The 20414-nt window shown below is 37.7% G+C and overlaps 1 protein-coding gene across 1 annotated transcript; it reads right to left on the reverse strand.

The window, feature by feature from the left end:
• Positions 1-5484: 5484 nt before the first annotated feature.
• Positions 5485-19764, reverse strand: rfx6 (regulatory factor X, 6; the record flags this gene model as incomplete). Its single annotated transcript, XM_083934023.1, has 20 exons — positions 5485-5663; positions 5913-6113; positions 6463-6830; positions 6956-7265; positions 7634-7840; positions 8076-8198; positions 9930-10047; positions 10161-10270; positions 10880-11024; positions 11130-11289; positions 12168-12217; positions 12748-12861; positions 12943-13020; positions 13836-13943; positions 14270-14297; positions 14632-14709; positions 14858-14919; positions 15408-15531; positions 17595-17754; positions 19608-19764. The coding sequence occupies 20 exons, from the start codon at positions 19762-19764 to the stop codon at positions 5485-5487; spliced, it is 2880 nt and encodes a 959-aa protein (XP_083790149.1).
• Positions 19765-20414: the final 650 nt, after the last annotated feature.

Genomic DNA, 20414 nt, shown 5'->3' on the forward strand with positions numbered 1-20414 from the left:
ATGGATTTGAGTAATGTTATCTTATCTTGTGTTTATTTAATATTTTGTCTTCATAATAATTAATTAATTATTGTATTCATATTTAAAACAGTGCTTAAAATACTCTTTAGAGACAGAGACAACCCTGTTTAAATCTGAAATATCAATAAAAACCTGTTACAAAACACTAATATGTAAAATGAAAATCAATTTATTGTCAGTTTTCCTAAAAGTCCGCTCTAAAACATCTTGTGTTAAGGTTACATCTGGAATGTAATGTTTTATCGACTTAACTCAATATTTTTATTTTAAAAAGCTAAATGTATATTTTTATCACATATAGTATAGCAATATTAAGAGCGGCCTTGGACTCATAGCATTGCAGAATATTAATGACATATTATTGAATTGTTTGTTGATTTAATTAGTGCCTAAGTGTCAGACGTGTGTGACATCTCTCAGGAAGCATTTCAAGTCTAAACCTCAGCACAACAGATTCACTGAAAATCTATAAATTATTTTATTTTTTTTGTGAATGGAGACCTTGGCTTTTCTGCACAAAGACATTTTCAAAGACTTTTATTAAAGGCAAATCAATCAACTTTTGTTCAGATCTCCTCCCTCTCACGCCAGCCTTCAACATACTGAATGTACATAAAACATATTTAAGATGGGAGTTTGCTGCCCTCTAACGGACATCTGGAGCACAACACCTTCTCTCCCATGCTTCTGATGAGACACACAAACCAGAGAGAGGCAAGAAGTCAGAATTCTAATGTATAGTTCATGCATTCATACCTCAAAAAGTAAAATTAATATTCCTGCTGCATCCATGTCTTTGTTGCATTTTCCTGCTGTAGATGTGAAAGGTTGTTCTCATTTTTCTTTCGTGACGATGAATTTTTCAACTGATCCAAGAGGCTTTTTAAAGACTTTATTTAGCTGAAGAAGGAGGAGAATTTTCTCACTTTATTCTTAAGTTTATCACAAACATTAAACACTTAACGCATCTGGAGATACACGGTTTTCACTGGAAAGGAAGGACACGAAAACTGTCATGTGCAAAGGAACTAGAGCTGTCAGACAAATGTAGTGGAGTCGTAGTTTAAAACTGTATAAAGGGAACAACTCAAGTAAAGTACAAGTACCTAGAAGTTGTGTTTAAGTACTTGAGTAAATGGTGAAAGATCCATATTCTCTCACACGGGACAAAGAGTTAAACTACCATCTCTGTGCATATTCAGTTTCTGCCTTACACTATATATTCGTATACAATGTTTAACCAGCTTAAAGTATCCTTTTAATGAGAGAACAGCTCAAGAGGGTCGCAAAAACACGACAATAAATACAAAGAAGACGACAAATGTGGCCAAAAAAAGTCACACAACAGGCCTCTTTTCCTTGATAACTTCAATTTTTAACATATGCCACCTTTGTTTTCACAGATGCGGTGACACCTGGGAAACTCAAACAGCACTGAGATTATTATACATGAAGCCCAGAGTTACTGTAAGTATGTTATCACTTTGCACACATGGTTGGTATTATTCACCATATGCTCATTTATAAGGCTTGAATTGAATTCGTGTAAACAACGTGATTCATTATTATAACAGTGCAGACCAACTGGAATAATTCTAAACATTTTCAGTTTTTAATCTTACTCGATTATTATGAAATACATTTTTTAAAAGAAATTTTAAATTAATTAATCTATAATTTGCATTTGTTGGCACATTAAAACTCTAAAATTTAATATTTATTAGATTTCAACAAGGTAATGTAAAAATATTACTTTTTGTTATTCAATTTGTATATTAATATATTCCTTTATGCAAGATCTTTCTCCTCCTTTAAGTGTTTTAACATTTAGTTTCCAATTTTTCCTTTGCAAACCAGACTTTAGCATTTGTGGGCTGACAAAAATCCAACAAATAAGATATAAATAAGTAAATAAAACCTGATTTTTGTTCGTACATTCCTCCTTTTCATTCAGATTTTATTTTCATAAGAGGGTTGCAACTATAACATAGGAAATAATGTTAATTCTTACAGCAGACACAACAGGGCGGAGGTTGCACATATGGAGGCTGTCTCGATCTGCTCTAATGCAAAGTTCTGGTTAAACATTGGCCCAAAGTTTGCTTTCCGCCTTCTGTTGTTTTTACACTAAAGGTCCGGCAATTGTTGCAGCCATTATTGACTTAGTAATTAAAGTATTTTAACATGGGGATTCTGTAATCATTACATATGCCACCATCTGTCCCTGCGCCGCTGCATGAGCACCTGAAATGGATTTTTCCTCCTGAGTAGATAACGTATAAAAACCAATCAAGAAGGGAGGAGGGAGGACGACCACGTCACTGCCATTCATCTCAAACAGTCTGACTCTGCCAGGGATTATTTATTAGGTTTATATTAAATGTATTAAATAGTGCTCTGTCAGCTTTATCCATGAACACACTTTAATTAGCCTGATATTTAGGCCTATGTAAGTTTATATATATTTTCACATTCTTATTGAGTATTTTCGTTACATCAACTACAGTTTATATCAATAAAACGATTAAATTGGCGTCATTAGCAACATTTTTGTATATTAATTAAAAAAATAAATATCTCACATGACACATCAATTCTACATATATTGACTTCCAGCAGTTATTACTCACTCAAGCCAAACTATTAACTATAATTGTCCAATAAAGTAAAACATGCACTATAAAAGCAAGGCATCTTTTGTAGAGGACATCATTTGTAGAGGACATTGTCTAATAATGTACAAACAACAGGTAAGAATACCATTTATTAATTAAATGAAATAAACACACAATAACAAATATAATGTAGAACACATATAGCAAAGTCAATATACAAATTCTCATGGACAACAAAAATAGATCACATAATAGAATAAAAGAGTAGGAAGAAGTTATCACTGATCTTGTCCTTCCACTTCTCCATAACTTAACTAACTTATCTTATTTTTAACTCAATTTATTTGAACTGACATAACTAGTGAACTCATCCTGTTCATTGAAAACAACGTATGAATGTATGTGTGGAGTAACACTAAATTAAAGAAAAATGTAGTTTGGTACAAAATATAGGGAACAAAAGACAATTCAACATATGTGGAGGATTAAGTTAATAAAATGGTAATCGCCACATAATAGATTATTTGAATGGGTTTGAATTATGCTTTTCTCTTGAGGAAATACATATTTTCTCTATAATTACTATTAAATTACCGGTACATTGTTCTTTCTAGGAAATATTCTAGATTTGATTAGGAAATCCCAGCCTCATAAAATAAAGCCTTATTTAATTAAAAGTGAAATTTATGCCATAAATTAAATACAGAAGAAATATAAACTTAATGGTTAGTAGATCCAGTATTTGAAATTCATATTAAAAATTGAATTTTAATATATTAAATATACATTTTTAACATACAGTTTATCGTCAGTTATTTAAAACAGTTGAGTTCAGCAAAACTGAAGGATTTTCTTCTCCATTTGGTGACTTCAAGAGATAATTCTGGAAAAAGCTCAGAGTTTGTTTTGCTGAAGTATATTTTGTCAGAGGAAAGCAGCTGTCCTGTTCCAGCCTCCTTTGATCTTATGGTTTTATGATGTCCCATCTGCTGCAGGCAGCACCGACAAACTCAAGAGGAGACATGTTCCCGTGTTTTACTGAGGTCATCATGGTGTGATATTAACAGCTTTAGTCTCATCCACCAGCCTTCTCTCTCTTCCACTGTCCGTGTGGGTTCTCGGAACATTTTGAGAAACGCCTTTATCTGACTCATGTCGCCCCTCCATTGTGCAGCGGAGAAAGCAAATAATTACAAATAAAAAGCTCCCAACTTTGTTCCGCAGTCTTCAATTGTGATTCCATCCTGTAATCTCAGAGTTCGACCATTAAAAAGCCATGTGTTTGGCGCTTTGACACAGAGTCTTTGAATCAGGCGAGATAAGGACTCTATCGGGGTGTATTATTGACTGGGAGTCAATAAGACCAAAGCAAAAACAGACTGTCCCCTGTTCTGTTCACCATTACTACAGCTAATAAATAAACAGAAGAAACATGGTAACATTTACTGTGGCCAGTAGAGCTGCTAATTTAGTCATGATAGTCGTTATAGGGAACTAGCATAACTCAAAATTAATTTCCATCTCACACCACATTGTCCAACAAAATGACTAACTTTAGCTAACGTAAGGTGCCCAAGTTTTTGAATGATCGTTTATGACTATGCCATGAATTTTCATGACTTTTTTGACATACTATACTATGACTTTTTTCTGTCTTTTTTCAACATACTCTACTATGACTTCAAATGATGCCATAACGGCATTAGACAGGCTATCTTATGACTGATTAAAGCATTTTTGGGACATATTTTGACTTTTTTTGTTTTTAACTTTTCGAACATACCATGACTTTTTTTTTGATTATTCTTAAGAAACACTTTTCTTGATTTTTTTCAACAAACTATGGGAAGAGCTGAGATATCTTACTGTGTTTTCTAAATATATCACCATGACAACCGTTACTATTCAACTGAATGTTTAAATGACTTGGCTCAGAGGATTTCCCTCAGATGCTTGGGATATCCCAGTACAGACAACATAATGCCTCTATCTGGAATAATCCATCCTCCAGTGAAAGTCCTAGCTGGAGGGGAACCTGAACAAGATTGGAGACCTATATAAAGGCGTTTCTCTCAATTCAGGAAATCGTGTACACATCTCACCCGGAAAGAGAAAGGTGGCTTTTTAGTATGATGAAGTCATAGTATAGTACAGTATACTGAAAACAGTCACTTTTTATCTTACAATTCATTCTGGGGAACATGAATGTCTGAACCAAATTTCAGAAAGGTAGAAAATAACTTTTCTAAAAGCCCTTGAAAGGAAATTGTAATATAGCTTCATACCAAACGCAAAGAAACGTTAGAAAAGTGTCTGCAGCCTTTCTGAATGAACAAACTCTGCAGCCAGTAAAGCCTTTATTGCAAATCTAACAGCTGTGCCGCCCGGCTGTGTTTCGCTGGTTGTCTTGACAATAAATATAGAAGACCATTCTGTCTAACAAAGATTTATTTACAACAATTTGCACACGGAAGTGGAAGCCCTCAGGCATCATTTAGGAACAAAAACAGAAGTTTGTGATACATTTCCAAACTGAAAAAACACAGTTATGGATATAACTTAATAATAATTTGTATGTTTTAAAGGCCAATAATCATATTTAAATACAAATAAATATCTTTACTTTGCTCCTCTGTCCGATTTATAATACAGTTGGGAATAAAAACAATTGGCAGGTATATATTACATATATATTTATGCAGGAGTGTCCTGAGTCTATGTTCATACTGTACCTTACAGTTTGGATGTTCTGGGTTTGAATTTGGCTGGCTGTGCTCATTACATGCATACATTCTGGATCTGATGGAAACTGGAATCCAAACATCAGGACAGTTTGTATTTTCTTCCATCATTGTACTCCTCCAGCTCCCATGAAGACAGTATTGATGGGAGGCAACGAAGAAACCAGGTCCTGCACCTCTGAAGAAGATGGCACACACTGCTGAGAGAGCAAAGCATCCTGAGAGGTGAACGGAGAGGGAACTCCAAACATGCAGGGAGCAGATCCTGATGAGGTGTGGGAATGATCTGTGGAGGAAACAACAGACTTTCTTATCGGAAAAATATTAATCGTAGCTGCTTTAATGATCCGTAGAGCTCGGGGACAACTGGAGAATGAGGCTGTACAATTTGAATTATAAAAACCTGCAACAAAGACTGAGTGTCAGGTGCAGTCTGGCAGTTTGAAACTGCAGCAACCCTTAACATCTACCAACACCTGACTGCAGTCAACCCACACCCCCAAACACCATCAGCGGTGCATGTTTTACGGCTGACCTGCTCCCGTTTCGGCCTCAGTGAAATACGCTCCCGTTGTTTTCCTTCCTGGTTCGTCCAGGATGTTGAGTGGATCGTGGACTTCAGAGTAAGTTGAAGGGAATGGACGCAGACTGCCGACGGTACTGATGACGGACACGTGCTGGTCAACTAGTGATGTCATGCGCTGGCTGTCCAGGTAACTGCTGTTGCCGTAGTAACCTGTCATAGGAGAAGACTTCCTGTTACTGATTTGGTGCCATTATACATCAATGTTGGATTCTTGGATTCTGTTTACAAAAGAAGCTCATGCCAGAAATAGAAATTGCTTCATTTTTATGGGTAACAAGCTCTTTTTTCCCTGGCTATTTATTGGTGAAGAGCAATGTGACAAAACAAAATATGTATCTGTTTCTTATGACTCTTCATTGAAGCCTCAATTACTCTGAGTAAAATACTCAAATTTCAACTCAGCTCATCAAACAGAAGTATTCAAGCTGTCTAAAAATAAAGTCCTGGGATCGACCAGCATTTCTTTCAACATTAAATCCACTGTCTAAGTCGTCCTTACCACTGTGTCCTGCAGCAGAGTACGTCTGTCCCTGACACCCACTGCTCGCAGGGTTCAGTCCAGCCCCGACAAAGCCGAACCCTTCTGCTGAGTCCAGAATCTGAGCAGCTGTTTGAGCGTCAAGTCCCTGTTCAGTCTGAACCGGATCTGAGCCTGAACTGTAGCTGCCGGATGTGGCTCGGACCGCAGAGCCGTAAGTCGTCAGGGAGCAGTTAGTGCTGTTAGATGAGTGATGGACTGAAGGGTGATGGTGGCTGTAGAAGACGTCTTTAGTCAGGTGTTGGTCATTGAAGGAGGGGTACCGAGAGAGGTGGTAGGCCAGCGATGAAGCCTGAGACTGAACCAAAGCTGGACACTGAGTGTGAGGCCTAAAACACACATTAAACAAATCTTTAGACATGGATGGGAACTTGACAGCTCAGTACCCAACTCTTTGGCTCTTTTATATAAAAATAAACACTCCAAGTAGATCATAAAAGTAAAAGAAGCTGACCTGAGTGCAGGCTGGTAGTTTGAGGCTGAGGAGCCGCCAGCTGGAGGGAAGAAACTGGAGCTGGTCTGAGGTAAGCAGTGGTACAGGCTCTCTGGGTATGAAGAGCCAGGATTGGGCTGGGTCATGGCGCTGAGAGAGGACAGGCAGGATGAGGAAGAGGAGGGGCAGGTGGAGGGAGAAGTAGTAGTAGTCAGGGGTCTACCCGTCATGGGCCCCTGGTTGATGACGGAGCCTCGGTGTACTAACGTCGCTGGAGAAATAGGGGGTGTCATGAGGGGGCCGCTGACCTGAGAGAAGTCCATCTGACCACCTGAGTGTGAAGAAAAAACACAGAGGGACAGGAAGTCTTCACATTACAGGAATGTTTCATTTAAAGCTGCAGTTATTAATATTCTCTGCAGCTCTATGAAGCATTGTAGCGTCGTTCTGCTCAGAGAGTTGGTTGAATTCAATAGTTTTGGTTATCTCTCATCAGCCTTGTTTCCAGCAGGTTTTAGGCAAAAAACGGTCTAAAACCCAACTGTACACTACCTGCTTCGTATAAAACAGCAGGCAGACACAGTTAGAGACTAGCTGGTGAACATAGAGGAGCATTTAGCAGCTAAAGAGCTAGATTTTTTTTCCCCCAGGAGATGGTAGAGACCAAAAACAGAGCAAAAAACTTAGTTTTTGTTCTACCTGACACTGTGAACCCAGCAGACTCCGTCCCCTGGTAGATGACGGTGTTTGTTTCCAGATTTTGCTGCTGATTGGTGGACAGAGACATGTAGGCGTGTTCTCCCAGAGATTCATTCTTCACTGACTGGTCGATAGCAGCGCTGGCCTTGTTACGATTAGCTAAGAAGCAGGAACTGGGAGAGGCCATGAACGCTGCTTTACTCGCATCTGAAAGTGAAAATCACGTTTTTAACAACGACATCAGGTGGAACTGAGTTAAGTGGATGATGATTTATTGTCATTGTCATTGTGTTATTGTGTAAAAGTGTTGTATAAATACAATTATTCAATGCTCCAAGACTTTCCCTTTATTATGCCCCTGATAATTAAAGAAAAAACAGATTTGAGTTGAGTTCAAGTGTGTCAGCCGCTGAACTTCAGTGTCTATTTCGATGCTTGATACCTGCATTTTTCATGTATTTGTCCAGCAGGTTCTGCAGGTCCTGCTCCTTGTCGTTATTGAACTGAGTCTCCAGAGCCAGCAGGATGTATTCATCTAACAGCATCCTGATCAGATGGAAGGAACCTGTAAATGTCAATGAGAAAGAAGAGAATTATACCCAAATAAAATGAAGAGGTGATACTTTGTTTATCCATCTGACTACCTGGCTTCTTCTTTATCTACAGTTTGACCTTTAGGATCAAGCTGCTCTTTGTTTGACCTGGAGCGTTTTGAAAACCTGCTGTGTGTGTTTGAGCTTCACTGGAACTCTTCAAGACCAAATGGTTAGTGTTTATTCTCGTACACGGACTGTGTGTGTGCATGTGTTTGAACAGAGAGCACGCGACCCCGCAGATAAGCCTTTGTTTAATCAAGGCAACCCTGGCCATTACAATTTATGGCGCTATTGTAGCAATCTGCTCCGAGCTGGCTTGTATTAGCCGTGTGTGTGTGTGTTTGTTTGTGTGAGTCTGCAGACTGAATGATGGAGAAGAAAGGAACACAGAATTCATTAGCTGAGTTATTAATTTCACAAATAATAGGGTGGCATGTTGTCATTATGTTGAGTTAGTAGCTTTTATAAATTGCGTTTTAATATTTTCTGATTAACAGTTGTTTGTTAGCACCAGTTAGAACATATTTCCCATAAACTTTGTTGCTTCCTGTCCCACTTTCTGCTATCTTTGAACGAATCTGCAAGCTTCATTTGTTGTGTTGCGTTTCATTTTCTCTGGCAAGAACGTCTGGTGTCCCTCCGGCGTGACTACTGAGCTTCCGTGCTTAACGCAAAATACAATGATGATGATGTCATTTTCTGGCTTGTGCATCCTCACATCGGGGATAAACCTAGCTTAGTACAGAAAAGTACGGTTGAGCATCTAACTCTAAAAGCAAGGATTCTCTGTGTGTTCAACTGTCATATCTCAAGAACCAATGATCCAATCTACTTTACACTTTCCAGATGTATTGCCGTTTGGTGCAATTTTGCCAGATGGGGGCGCTACAACAACAAACTTTACATTTCAACCTGTCACTTTTGAACTGTAACTTTTGTCTTTTAAGCTCCTACCCATCAAAGAGTGATTAATCATATGACCCACTAATAAAAGCATTTATTGCCTTTTTGCTGAGTATTCCAATCTCTGTGTCGGTGGGGACATTTCCTCCCTAGATGTAAATAAGCTGTCATGTTAGTGACGCTGCTGACAGCGGTTGGTCTGTCGGCCCAGATCGTCACGGTTATTCTGCCTTCACGTGTAATTGAAAATCGTGACTTTTCAACTTCTGAGGGCAGAAGTTTAATAGGAACGTGTGAGTGTGTGTGTCTGTGTGTATGTGTGTGTGTATGTAGGACGGACTGGAAGTAGAGAGGTGAATGTGTTTCAATAAAGTTTACAAAAGAGCAAACAAAAATTCAACACATCTAGCGACTGTGAACATGAAGGTGGAGGCCCTAAAAGAACAGTCCCGCTGCAGTTACATCTTACTGCCAAAGAGGCCGCTAGAAACCAGATATCTCAATTCTTATGGAGTACAACTTTAAGTCTCAGAAACTTAACCTGGTCCATAGAAATCTATGCCCATCAACATCGAGATCATTAGCTGTGTTCTAAATCATTCCCTCATTATTTACCCACTCACTATTCCCTATATAGTGTTTATCAAATAGTGCACTATATAGGGAAAGACCAAACGAGATTTCGGACACTACTCTGGAATTTTCTAACAAATCGTTGTGTCAGTACATGCGCCGGATATATGTGTGACGGAAGCGGGTGCGTCCAGCAAATTTGTAACATTTCAATTTTGTCTCACCAAAGCTGGAGGCGTTGTTGAGCGTGAGGTTGTGCATCACTCTAGCACCAAAGAAACTCCACCTGAGGAGGAAATCCTGAGCTCGCTTCTTCACTGATCGACCACTCTGCTTACCCGGCTGATGATCAGACACGGAAAAACAAAGAGACTGCTTGGTTGCAAAACAGGACATTAACACAGCAGGACAAATGCAAGTCTGCATAAAGCAGCACCAGGTGGAACAGCTGTTACCTTGATGACTTTGTGCTCCACGACAGAGTCCAGCCACTCGATAAAGGACTCCACTGTGGCGTTCTTTCTTAGCAGCTCCTTCAGCTCCTGAAAGATGGTGATGGAGTCATCTGGAGAGAAAGAAACGTTTCTTCATTATCAAGAGATTATCATTAGAGCATCAGTACTTTTAGAGTCACGTTGGTTTGTGGATTTTCTGACAGAAATCACTGAATATTGCTTTTTTAAAAAAAATTGAATTTAAGTACTGTACTTCTACTTTATTTGTTTGCATTTCATGCTACTTTATACTTATTCTCAGAGTAGAAGTACTTTTGGAAGACAATATAATATTTCGTACTTCACAGGTCGCTCCATTAGTTTTAGATGTTTCTAATAAAACAAAATATCATAAAACTAGTAAATTATGATGAATAATTTGGATTAAACTACCTGACGAAACATAAAAATAATAGAAATACCTCCCAGTTTACCAGCTGCAATATTAAAGTGATAAACACATTAATGTATTAATAATTAGTTAAGTTTATGCTTCTTCCTACTCATTTCCGCACATGTACATTGAGGTAAATCGCTAATGAAATTCTCTTTTTTTCTATTGTGTTGGATATGTTTTCAACAACTGTTGTTGTCTTTGTTTTTGGTTCTTTTTCTGTTGTATTTTACATGCTCGAAATAAATAAATACAAAAAAGCCCTGGTGATCAGTAGATGTCATACACTCAGAGTAGATGTCAGGGTCCTGGTCTCCGGTAGTGTTTATGCTGAGCAGAGGCTGCGAGCTGATGCTGCTGAGATCCACATTGTCGATATCCAACACCATGCTGGTGACTACAGCCTGGTCGAACAGCGCCGGACGGGCTATCTGGGGAAAACAAAGGGCTCAGAAATCATTATCACATTTATTCTGAGACATCACATCGAGTATAATCTCTGTATTATCTTCCGCTCTCCAGTAAAGATGATGTACCTGTGCCAAGTGTAGGAATGACGTCTGTCTCTTCAGGGAGGAAACAAAGTGGCGTGCTATGGGGAGCTTCTTGGCTGCGAGGCATTCTGGGAGGTTCTCCAGGGAGGAGGCCAACCAGTGCTCCCAGTGTTTGGCAAAGTTGCGGATATCTGCCAACAGACTGGTGAGAAAAATTTACACAGACCTCTTCTTAATTCCCAATTGATAAATGAAAGTTTTTGATCTCTTTTTACATCATAGTTGTTTCAAATGACAGCATTCCTTTGCTCATAATCCACAAACCCCTCTCCTTTCCTTTCAGACATGGATGGCTGTTATTATTCTAGTCATGCAGATGGAAAGACTCAGGTTTTCTGAAATAACTTAATCGACAGTTTCTGTTCTGTTATCTTGGTTCCATTTCTTGCTCATTTCAATGGGGCCGGAGAGCTGATTTTTCATAGTGCTTGCTTGAGATCTAATGTAAAGCTCAAAATATGACTGTCATCCTCTTATTATTATTGGGTTATTTTACTGTACTTTTAATAACATTTATTTTTATTTATTTGAATTGTATCATTATCATTTTCTCTATCTTCTGCACACGTCTGAGTTAACCTGTTACTTGCTGTTTTCGTTGAAACCTTAAAAACAGAATAATAATAATAAAAAAAGGGAAAGGTCAGTTTTGGGTCCAATGCTAAAGCTGCTGCCCCCTTGACCCGACCCCGGATAAGCGGTGGGAGATAAGTGAGTGATGAGTGAAAATAAACAAAGAAATGAAGTAAAAATAAAAAAGTAATAATTATTATAAATATACTGTACACACGCACACACACACACACACACACACACACACACACACACACACACACACACACACACACACACACACGCACACACACGCACACACACACACACACAGTATATATAACTTTTTTTTTTTTAAATTGCCAACTTGCTTATCTTTTTCCAGGATTAAAATGGAAATGACGATGTATCTATCCCATAAACATCATAACTCACGGTATCACATGAAGTGAAGATAGAGTAACAAACCTTTCAGGCATCTCCTGCATTGTAGCTGGAATCAGAACATCAGTTAAAACCTGAGGGGAAAAAAAGGAACAAATTGTCATTATATGCACTGTTAATCCATTCATATCACTCAGCAATAGGCAGAGAGGGATGTGATTTTAACCTCTATTCTGCAGGATAATGCTCTCTACACCTGGTTAAATTTAGGATTATCTGTCCCTGCCAAAGTAACAGGGTTCAGAAGTTACCCCGGTGCTGGTAGGAAGCAAAGAACCAAGCACTGTTAGTTGTTGCTTCTGACCTCTTCAAAAAGGTTGGTAAATTGCACTTCAAGTCTAGTTAAAAATGAAAACTTCTCATTTTATGAAACACCAAAAAAAAAGAAAGGTTGGTATGTGATAAATCTGAGAGTGAAAGATTTCAGGTTGCCCCAGTGCAAAAAAAAAAAAATACAGTTTCTATCAGTTATATTAATAATGGGCTTATTAAAACGAGATATGAACCCAATCAGGAACTCAAGCTATAAATGTCTGAGTTTGGGACACTTTGGACTCCTGCTGTCATTCTGCAGAAATGAAAAAATCCAATATTTCATGAGAACCTTATAGAGGATGGAGTCACAGACGCAGAAGATGTCTACTATAACGGGGTTTTCGAGCAGCGGCAGCAGGTGGTCGGGCATTCCCTGCCAGAAATGGAGCAGAAAATTCTGGATCTAAAACAAAAACATTTGAAGAGTTACATCCAGTTTGAGTCGATGCTGGTTTTCCCCTTCAGTAATGACAGAAATCATCACCTCCTCAAAGTTGACATTGATGGCGTTGTCCAGGATGCACTGGCAGTGAGTTTTATACATCATGATCAGAGTGTCCACCTGCAAAGACACAATGAAGATCTGACATGAAACAAATTAGGAGGAAACTATTGTAAATAGTATTAAGAGTAAATACATTGAGCTATAAGTAGCATTTCATTTTATATTAAACATTTTGGTTTGCCTCCACCAACCAGTACAGTTGCAGTTTACATCTAAACTGTCCAGACATACATTATGTATCTAGTGAAGGCTTTGAAGGAACTTAAAGGTATTAGGTGTATTTTTTGGTGAAACTGATGCTTCATGCAAACACACCTTCAGAGCTAAACAATCAGATGAGTGTCACTAATTCAGTATCCAACCAGAGTGTGGGAATTCTTGAGTTATGGACAAAAAGGTGCTGATTCACTGAATCCTAGGGCTGGACGATGGGACCACTTTGGAAATGTGCTACCCTCCGGGATTATTGTGTCATAATACTCATTTGAGTTGTCGTGCCTCTAATAACAATCAAATCATGGGCAAAATATTCTATCCAATATTGATAACAATATATATCACGATGTAGCATGTTCTCTGGTAATTCAGCTTACTAGTCAACATGGTAAAGTAAAGCCATGCTTTTTATTATCAATTTAATGACATAATTATGTATCACAATATCTGGATATATTTTTCATCAAAATACGATTCCACTGAAAGACCATAAACGATCACCCAGCCCTAGTTCATCCTTGATTCAAAGTGGATGTTTGTGCCACAGGTTCTTGAGATAGTTAGATATTACCTACGTACAGAAGCACTTTTTTCTCTGCTGTCTCTATTTACAGTAAACAAACATATATATACAGAGCAATATATTCATCACCAACCTTTTCTCTGGGGACATTTCCCTGCAGGAGAAGATGCTGAGCGTTAGGGAAGTCTGGGAGCAACGTTCCAGTTTTAGAGCTCAAAGAATATTTTCTGGTAAAACCTCCCTGAAAAAAACAAAACCATGTCATGCGCTGTTTTCCCCTTTAGGTGATCTTTGCACTGTATTTGAAGAGTAACTTAACTTAAATAATGACCTCCAGACTTTCAACTTCTGAATTTGCTGCAGTGATGTTGAAGTGTACCATTGTTTGTGTGGTCATTGTTTGTGTGGTTACAGAGCATCTAAAACAACACTAGAAATTATATATTTCTGTTTCTAACTATATTTATGGTAGATCATAAAGTCTATTGATTAGGAAAGGCATGTTAACAAGATATAATTTTTCTTTGCACAGTTATTCTTGCAGTAAGAGTTACCATTTTCACTCACCTCGTTCTTGAGCTTGCTACCTGAAAATCTGTGATAAAAAAAAACAGATTTGATCTTTTATAATATAAATATGCTGTGAAGATGGTTAAAAGAGAAAGTAAACAGTACAGGGCTACAGTAAATGCCATGTGTTTAGAGTATTACAGAAAGTAATAACATTTATAGTTGTCATATAAATGTTGATGTATGTGTTTTGCATTTGCAGTTTTGTGTAATTTGTATAAAATATTTCCAGATTTATTCCTGATGCACTAAACAGAAGAACTCAGTATTTAACATGAGTCTGCAAACTTTAACAGAACACGTAAATTTAACCTGCAAAGACTGAGACAAATCAGAAAACTGTTGGAAAAATGTTTTACCTGGTCAAACCTTTTCCAGAGTACACAGAGTGATAGTAAGCGCTGCTCTCCTTGATGCCAATTCCATAGTAATGATATCTGTGTAATGCCAAGATATTAATATCACAAAGTGCAACGATTAGAAATAAAAATTCATAATCAAATTACACAATACAACATTTTGGAGCTCCAGGTTACATGAAACTATGAGAGATTGAGATTGAAAGTGATTTTTTTATTTATTTACTTGGAGTGTCCTCTGGTGCCCAGTCTTCTTGTTGTTAAAAGAGGAAACTTCTGTCGAATCGTCTGATGACAAAAGGAAAAATAAAGTTCTGGTTACATCAATTCATTTTCATTCATTTTTGAGGGCATATGCAGGTTCTATGATACCAAAAAGAAGTCATTTTTAAAACTACCTGAAATAAACTCTCATACTCAAAACAAATGAGACACGTAACTGAAAGCACCGTATATTTAACTGAAAAGGAACATGACTGTTTAGGATCGTTATGTCCAAAGTTGTCGTGTCTTATTCACCCCAAACTTTTTTAACTTATGAGTTTTCATTTGTTGCCTAAAAGCTAAGGGGACATGAATGAATTCTGGTTGCTGGCCACTTGAGGAACTGCAGTTTTTGGAACTTATTAGCATCAGTTTCATTTTTTTGGCTGTCACTTGTTTTAAAACTAATATAATAGAACATAAGAAGTCTGCGGATAGATACCTGTTTCTGATTTTACGCAAGACATGAAGATGCTTTCTATGCAAACACACACACACACACACACACACACCTTTCCAAATGTAGCAGCACAAGCGGGCTCTAGTTTCTCCTTCCTGCAAAAGTCCAGGTAGTGAGCGTAGAGGATGCATCGAGGCAGACACACTCCTTCACAAACTATATAATTCTCCTCCAGCCTGTTGAGACAAATCAGCGAGAAAACACTAATATAATTATTACAATAATGTAGGAGAGGTCGACGGAAAAAGTCAGTGCAAATACTCACAACAAAGACCAAACTAATTTGTCTGACTCACTTTTGTGTTTTAGAGGAAAAAACAAACACAAGAGAGAGGAAGAAGTCATTTTTGTTTGGTTTAAGAATCAGAGGAGAAGCTGTACTTGACAGCCAACAGAATACTTTTTGTTAGGAGTCATTTGGAAATGTCCCTTCAAAGGCGTTAATGACCTGCAGACATTTTGGCTTTCCAGTCATTTCATGTCATAAAGTCATTTCATGATGGCACACAGTGTTTTAGTTAGGACCTATTTTACTTGTCTGACTTTTCTGAACTTTAAATGTTGTTATAATGTTTTGAAGTCATGTTAAATAATACCAAAGCATCAAATAATGAAGTACTTGCATTTAGACGTGAGCCCTGCCGACCGTCTGGGTTGGCTGTGCTCAGCTCTGAACGCTAGGGTGTCGGTAGCTTTGTACTCAGAAGAAGCTGCACTTCCCTATTGGTCATGCTGCTACACACAGGCTCAAACTGTAAGCTGGTCGGTCACTTTTATGCTTTTTTGGTGTTTATTTTGGAGGTTAACCTATTAAAGCTAATGTTAGCATGTTGCACGGCTAACGTGGGTAGCTTCCATATAGACCTTTTCAAAGATGTAGACATCAACATTCCAAAACAGTCCTAGTTTATTTCCTGTTGCAGTGTATGTGAATGACATCAGCTGATAGGAAGTTAACAATCCGGCTGTTAAATTGTGACGTAACGCCCTCTCAAATATGATTTCCGGGTCCAAGCCGTTCCGAGCCTTGTATTTCTACAACACCGAACGCTGTGTTCCCCGTTGTTTAAACTTATCTGAAAACAACATAATTGTCATTTTTACCTCTTTCTTATCGATGAAAAAGATGTCTAACTGACAAAAGAGGTGATCATAATTGTTCACATGTTCGGCAACATAACAGCCGGATAGACAGTATTTTCAGCTGCTGAGATAACAGATTCCGTATATGGTAAGGGGGGTAACATTTCTTGACACGCATCATAAACAGTTGACCAATCACAGCAGAGTGGACCAGCCGACCAATCAGAGCCCACTGGGCTTTTTGGGAGGGGAGGGGCATAAACTCAGACAGAGCCTGCCACACAGAGGTGCTGCAGCAATGGGCAATATGAAAAATATAGTGTGTTTTTTAAAGATGGAAGCATGTAAACCTATTGTAGCTAACCCGAAAAATACAAATATGACCCTGAAAACTAGCATAATGGGGCCTATTTAATCTTGCAGTGATGGAATGTAACTAATTGCTGGGGGCGCTGGTCAACGGCAGCCCCCTCGCTCTAACATCTCTCCTTAATTGCATGTATAGGTCCTGTTTGTGCATGTGTGTATTTCGGGCCTGTGTGTGTGTAACATGTATAATAATAAGAGTGAAAAAATTGAATTTCCCCGTGTGGGATAAAAATAAAGTAATTCTTCTAAATCTTCTTCTTCTAATTACAATAAGTACAATAAGTACTGCACTCCAGTACAAAGTGAAAGTATCTGTACTCACTTCAGCATTTCTATTTTATGCAGTTTTATACTTCTACTCTACTACATCTCAGAGGGAAATATTGTATTTTTTTTTTTTATAGCACTGCATTAATGAAAACCACGTATCTCCAGATGTGCTGATGTTGAATGTTTGGGATAAACAGAAGGATGAAGGGTTGCTTTATGAGTTAAGAAAATGATCTTTAAAAAGCTGGAAACATGAAAAGTTGACTTTTTGGTGGTTCTCACAGGACAGCAGCGCTACAAGCATATGATGATCTGCTGTAGATTAAACTACCCAACAGGATATAAAGGTGTTCAAATGAGCACAAGCTATATCGGCGGCAGGAAAATGAAACAAAGACATTAATGCCGTTTGGGATTAGTACTTTTAAGCTTCCTGGCTGACATGTAGGTTTGGAGACAGTGAATACAGTATTAGTGTATCTCTACTGATGCAGTATACAGCTGCCAGTGCTCTCACCACTGCAGGGTGAGTTGTGTCTGTTTCTTCTTGTCCTTGATGATCTGACTGATGGACTTCCTGGAGGACGAGATGCTCTGTTTGATGGTCATGTCCGGGTTGAAGTCCACCAGGTCCTGGTCTTCCTCAGACGATGGGGTCTCATTACTGTCTTCTGCTTCTGAGAAAACACACAGACATACAGAATAAATCATCATCATAAAGTATTTCTGTTCCAAAAACAAACCAATCCCCCCAAAAACTGCCATTTCCCAGCTTGGATTCAATAAAGTATTTATATTTTATTCTATTAATCACAATAATTAATCTAGTAATTAACTTTAATTTGTTGGTTTACACTTCAAATGTTGAATAACTTACTTAATTTTACATTTATTTCAGTTTCAGTGTTTCTTCTTAATCTCCCATGACTGTTCACATGCCTCAAGTATCACCTTGTAAGATCTACAGTTTCTATTTTATTCTATTTAGTCCAAACATCAGCTCTGAAGACACCGTCATGAAATTAGTTTGAAGTCTCTCAACATTAAGTTATTTTTGTGTGCGTTTTCTGAGATTGAAAAAGTGATTTAAACTTTCATTTATTACTTAACTTTGACGATACATTTCATGAGCAATGCAGAAAAGAATCAAATAACGGGCCACTATGTAGTACTAACAGCTGAGAAATGAACTATAACTGCATCTTATGTTTAAAGAGAATGTTTTGAGTGCTTTTTGGTCTCAAAGAGTTTTTCAGGGATTTGTTTTTTGAGAATGTATCTCGCCGCAAACACAAAGGACACTCCAAAGTGAGAAAAGAGCCAAATATGAACACTAATTATTTCATGTCACAATGACACAAACTACAAACATAATTCCTACATAAGAAGGAAATTCTGACCAATCTAACAGGCCAAATTAATTAGGATAAATTTACCAATATTCATGTAAATGAAACACTTAATTTAATAAAGTGCTCATATACCCAAAGTCAATCCATTGGAATAATCTCTAATGGAGCTGACAGGAACAGAACATTTGAGTTTGTAGATTACTTTTTTTCTAAATTACAAGATTGTATGTGAGTCATAGCAGCTCAACAATATTTTTGATATATTTTTATGAACTTTGTGAATGAATGAATAAATAAATAACGAAACAATAGGGAGGCAACACAATGCAGCACAACTGAAATTAATTCAATTAAAGGAAGGGGAGAGTGAATGACTTTAATCATAATGTAATAATTAACACGTGCATGGGGTTGAGGCCTTTGGAGCAAATAAATGAATCAATGAATCATTTAATTCATTGTTGTGGAACAATTTCACTTCTTAAGAGTTGGAAATTTTTTGATGATATGCTGCCTGATATTGCTATTAGAAAAAGTTAAAAACGTATCCTAAATGCAGTGTGTTTGTGATATTTAATAGCTCTTGTGTTAAGCATATGGAGTATTTCTGCAAAATCTGCATCTTTTTTGAAAACCAGAAGAAAAGCTCTTATTTAGATTGTGAAAGCTGCTCAATTTTGGCCATTAACTAAAACACTTAAACATTAAAAAACTGTTTAAATGAGGATTCCTGTTGAATCACAAAATGTGTGTTTTTTTCTAGTTTTACATTGTACATGTATCCGTCTGAACTTAAAGCTGCATTTCACAAAACCACCATAATACTACCTGACCATATTATTACTTTTCTTTCTTCACAAATTCTCTGTACTACAAATCTTAATTCCCTCCTGTTTATGTCTTCATCATAATCCTTATTCACATGTGTGGGGCCAAAAAAAGTGAAGATCTTGTTGTTGTAGCACCATCATCTGGTCACTTAAGGTCTTTTTTTTTTTACCTGAACACATTTGAAATCTAGCCACAAAATCAAATTCAGATTTAAAGTGAAGACTGAGAGAAGATTATTTCAAGAAAACAGGAAAGGATGATGGTTCAGACATATTAAAGATATTAAAACAGTAATGTTTCAGCCTTGTTGATCTGAACTCCCAGAAGCATTAATTAATTGACATTACCTGATTTAATCCCAGAATCATCCTCCTGATGGAAATGTGTCTGTCCGTTAAAGTCTGTGCGTGTTTCTTCTGGTGAGCTGCACAAAGTCTTGGTTAGAGAGTGAATAAGAAACACTTCATCCCTGGCTGAACTCTCACTGCTGCGTTTCATCGGCATAGTCACATGAAAAGAAATGTCGAGAATCAACCAAATACAAAGAAAAAAACAGAAAAAAACAAAAGCAGTCCACTGCAGCTCATTTATCCTGAAGACTGTGAATCTTTAAACGCTGTTTCTCAATCCCATATTCCCAGAAGAAATCCAGGAAAAGATAAAGTAGGTCATAAACACCACTTCCAGCATTTTTTTTGTCCAAACCGACTGATCTGAAGCTAAAGAAAAGTGGAAACAACTGTTGATAAACCTGAGAGAGCAGCCTCAGACTAATAAAGCCGTGCTGTGGGAAGGCACAGCTAATGAAGCCGTGGATGCATTCATCATATTTACAGAAGACTGGGGCTAATCCAGGTTATTAATGATTAACAGAAAAACCCTGATCCATCTGTCCATCCATCTATCCTGCCTCCAACACTCAGCTGGCCCTTTAAACAAAGTATATATGTATAGAAGCAACTGTCCAGTTTGCTTTCATTTTATTTAGATAGTTTTGAAAAGTATATAGTCATTTTACCTGGATATTGACGTGTGGAAGCTGTTAAGCATGTTTACGGGTTCATTTTAAGCTCAGTGAGACTTTTACCTGTTTAAATCAAGGAAAAGAAAGCTTGTTTCAGCTGCATCCACCACACTAGAGCTGCAAACTATTA

This window comes from Echiichthys vipera, assembly GCF_963691815.1.
Source record: "Echiichthys vipera genome assembly, chromosome: 19".
Taxonomy (NCBI): Eukaryota; Metazoa; Chordata; class Actinopteri; order Perciformes; family Trachinidae; genus Echiichthys; species Echiichthys vipera.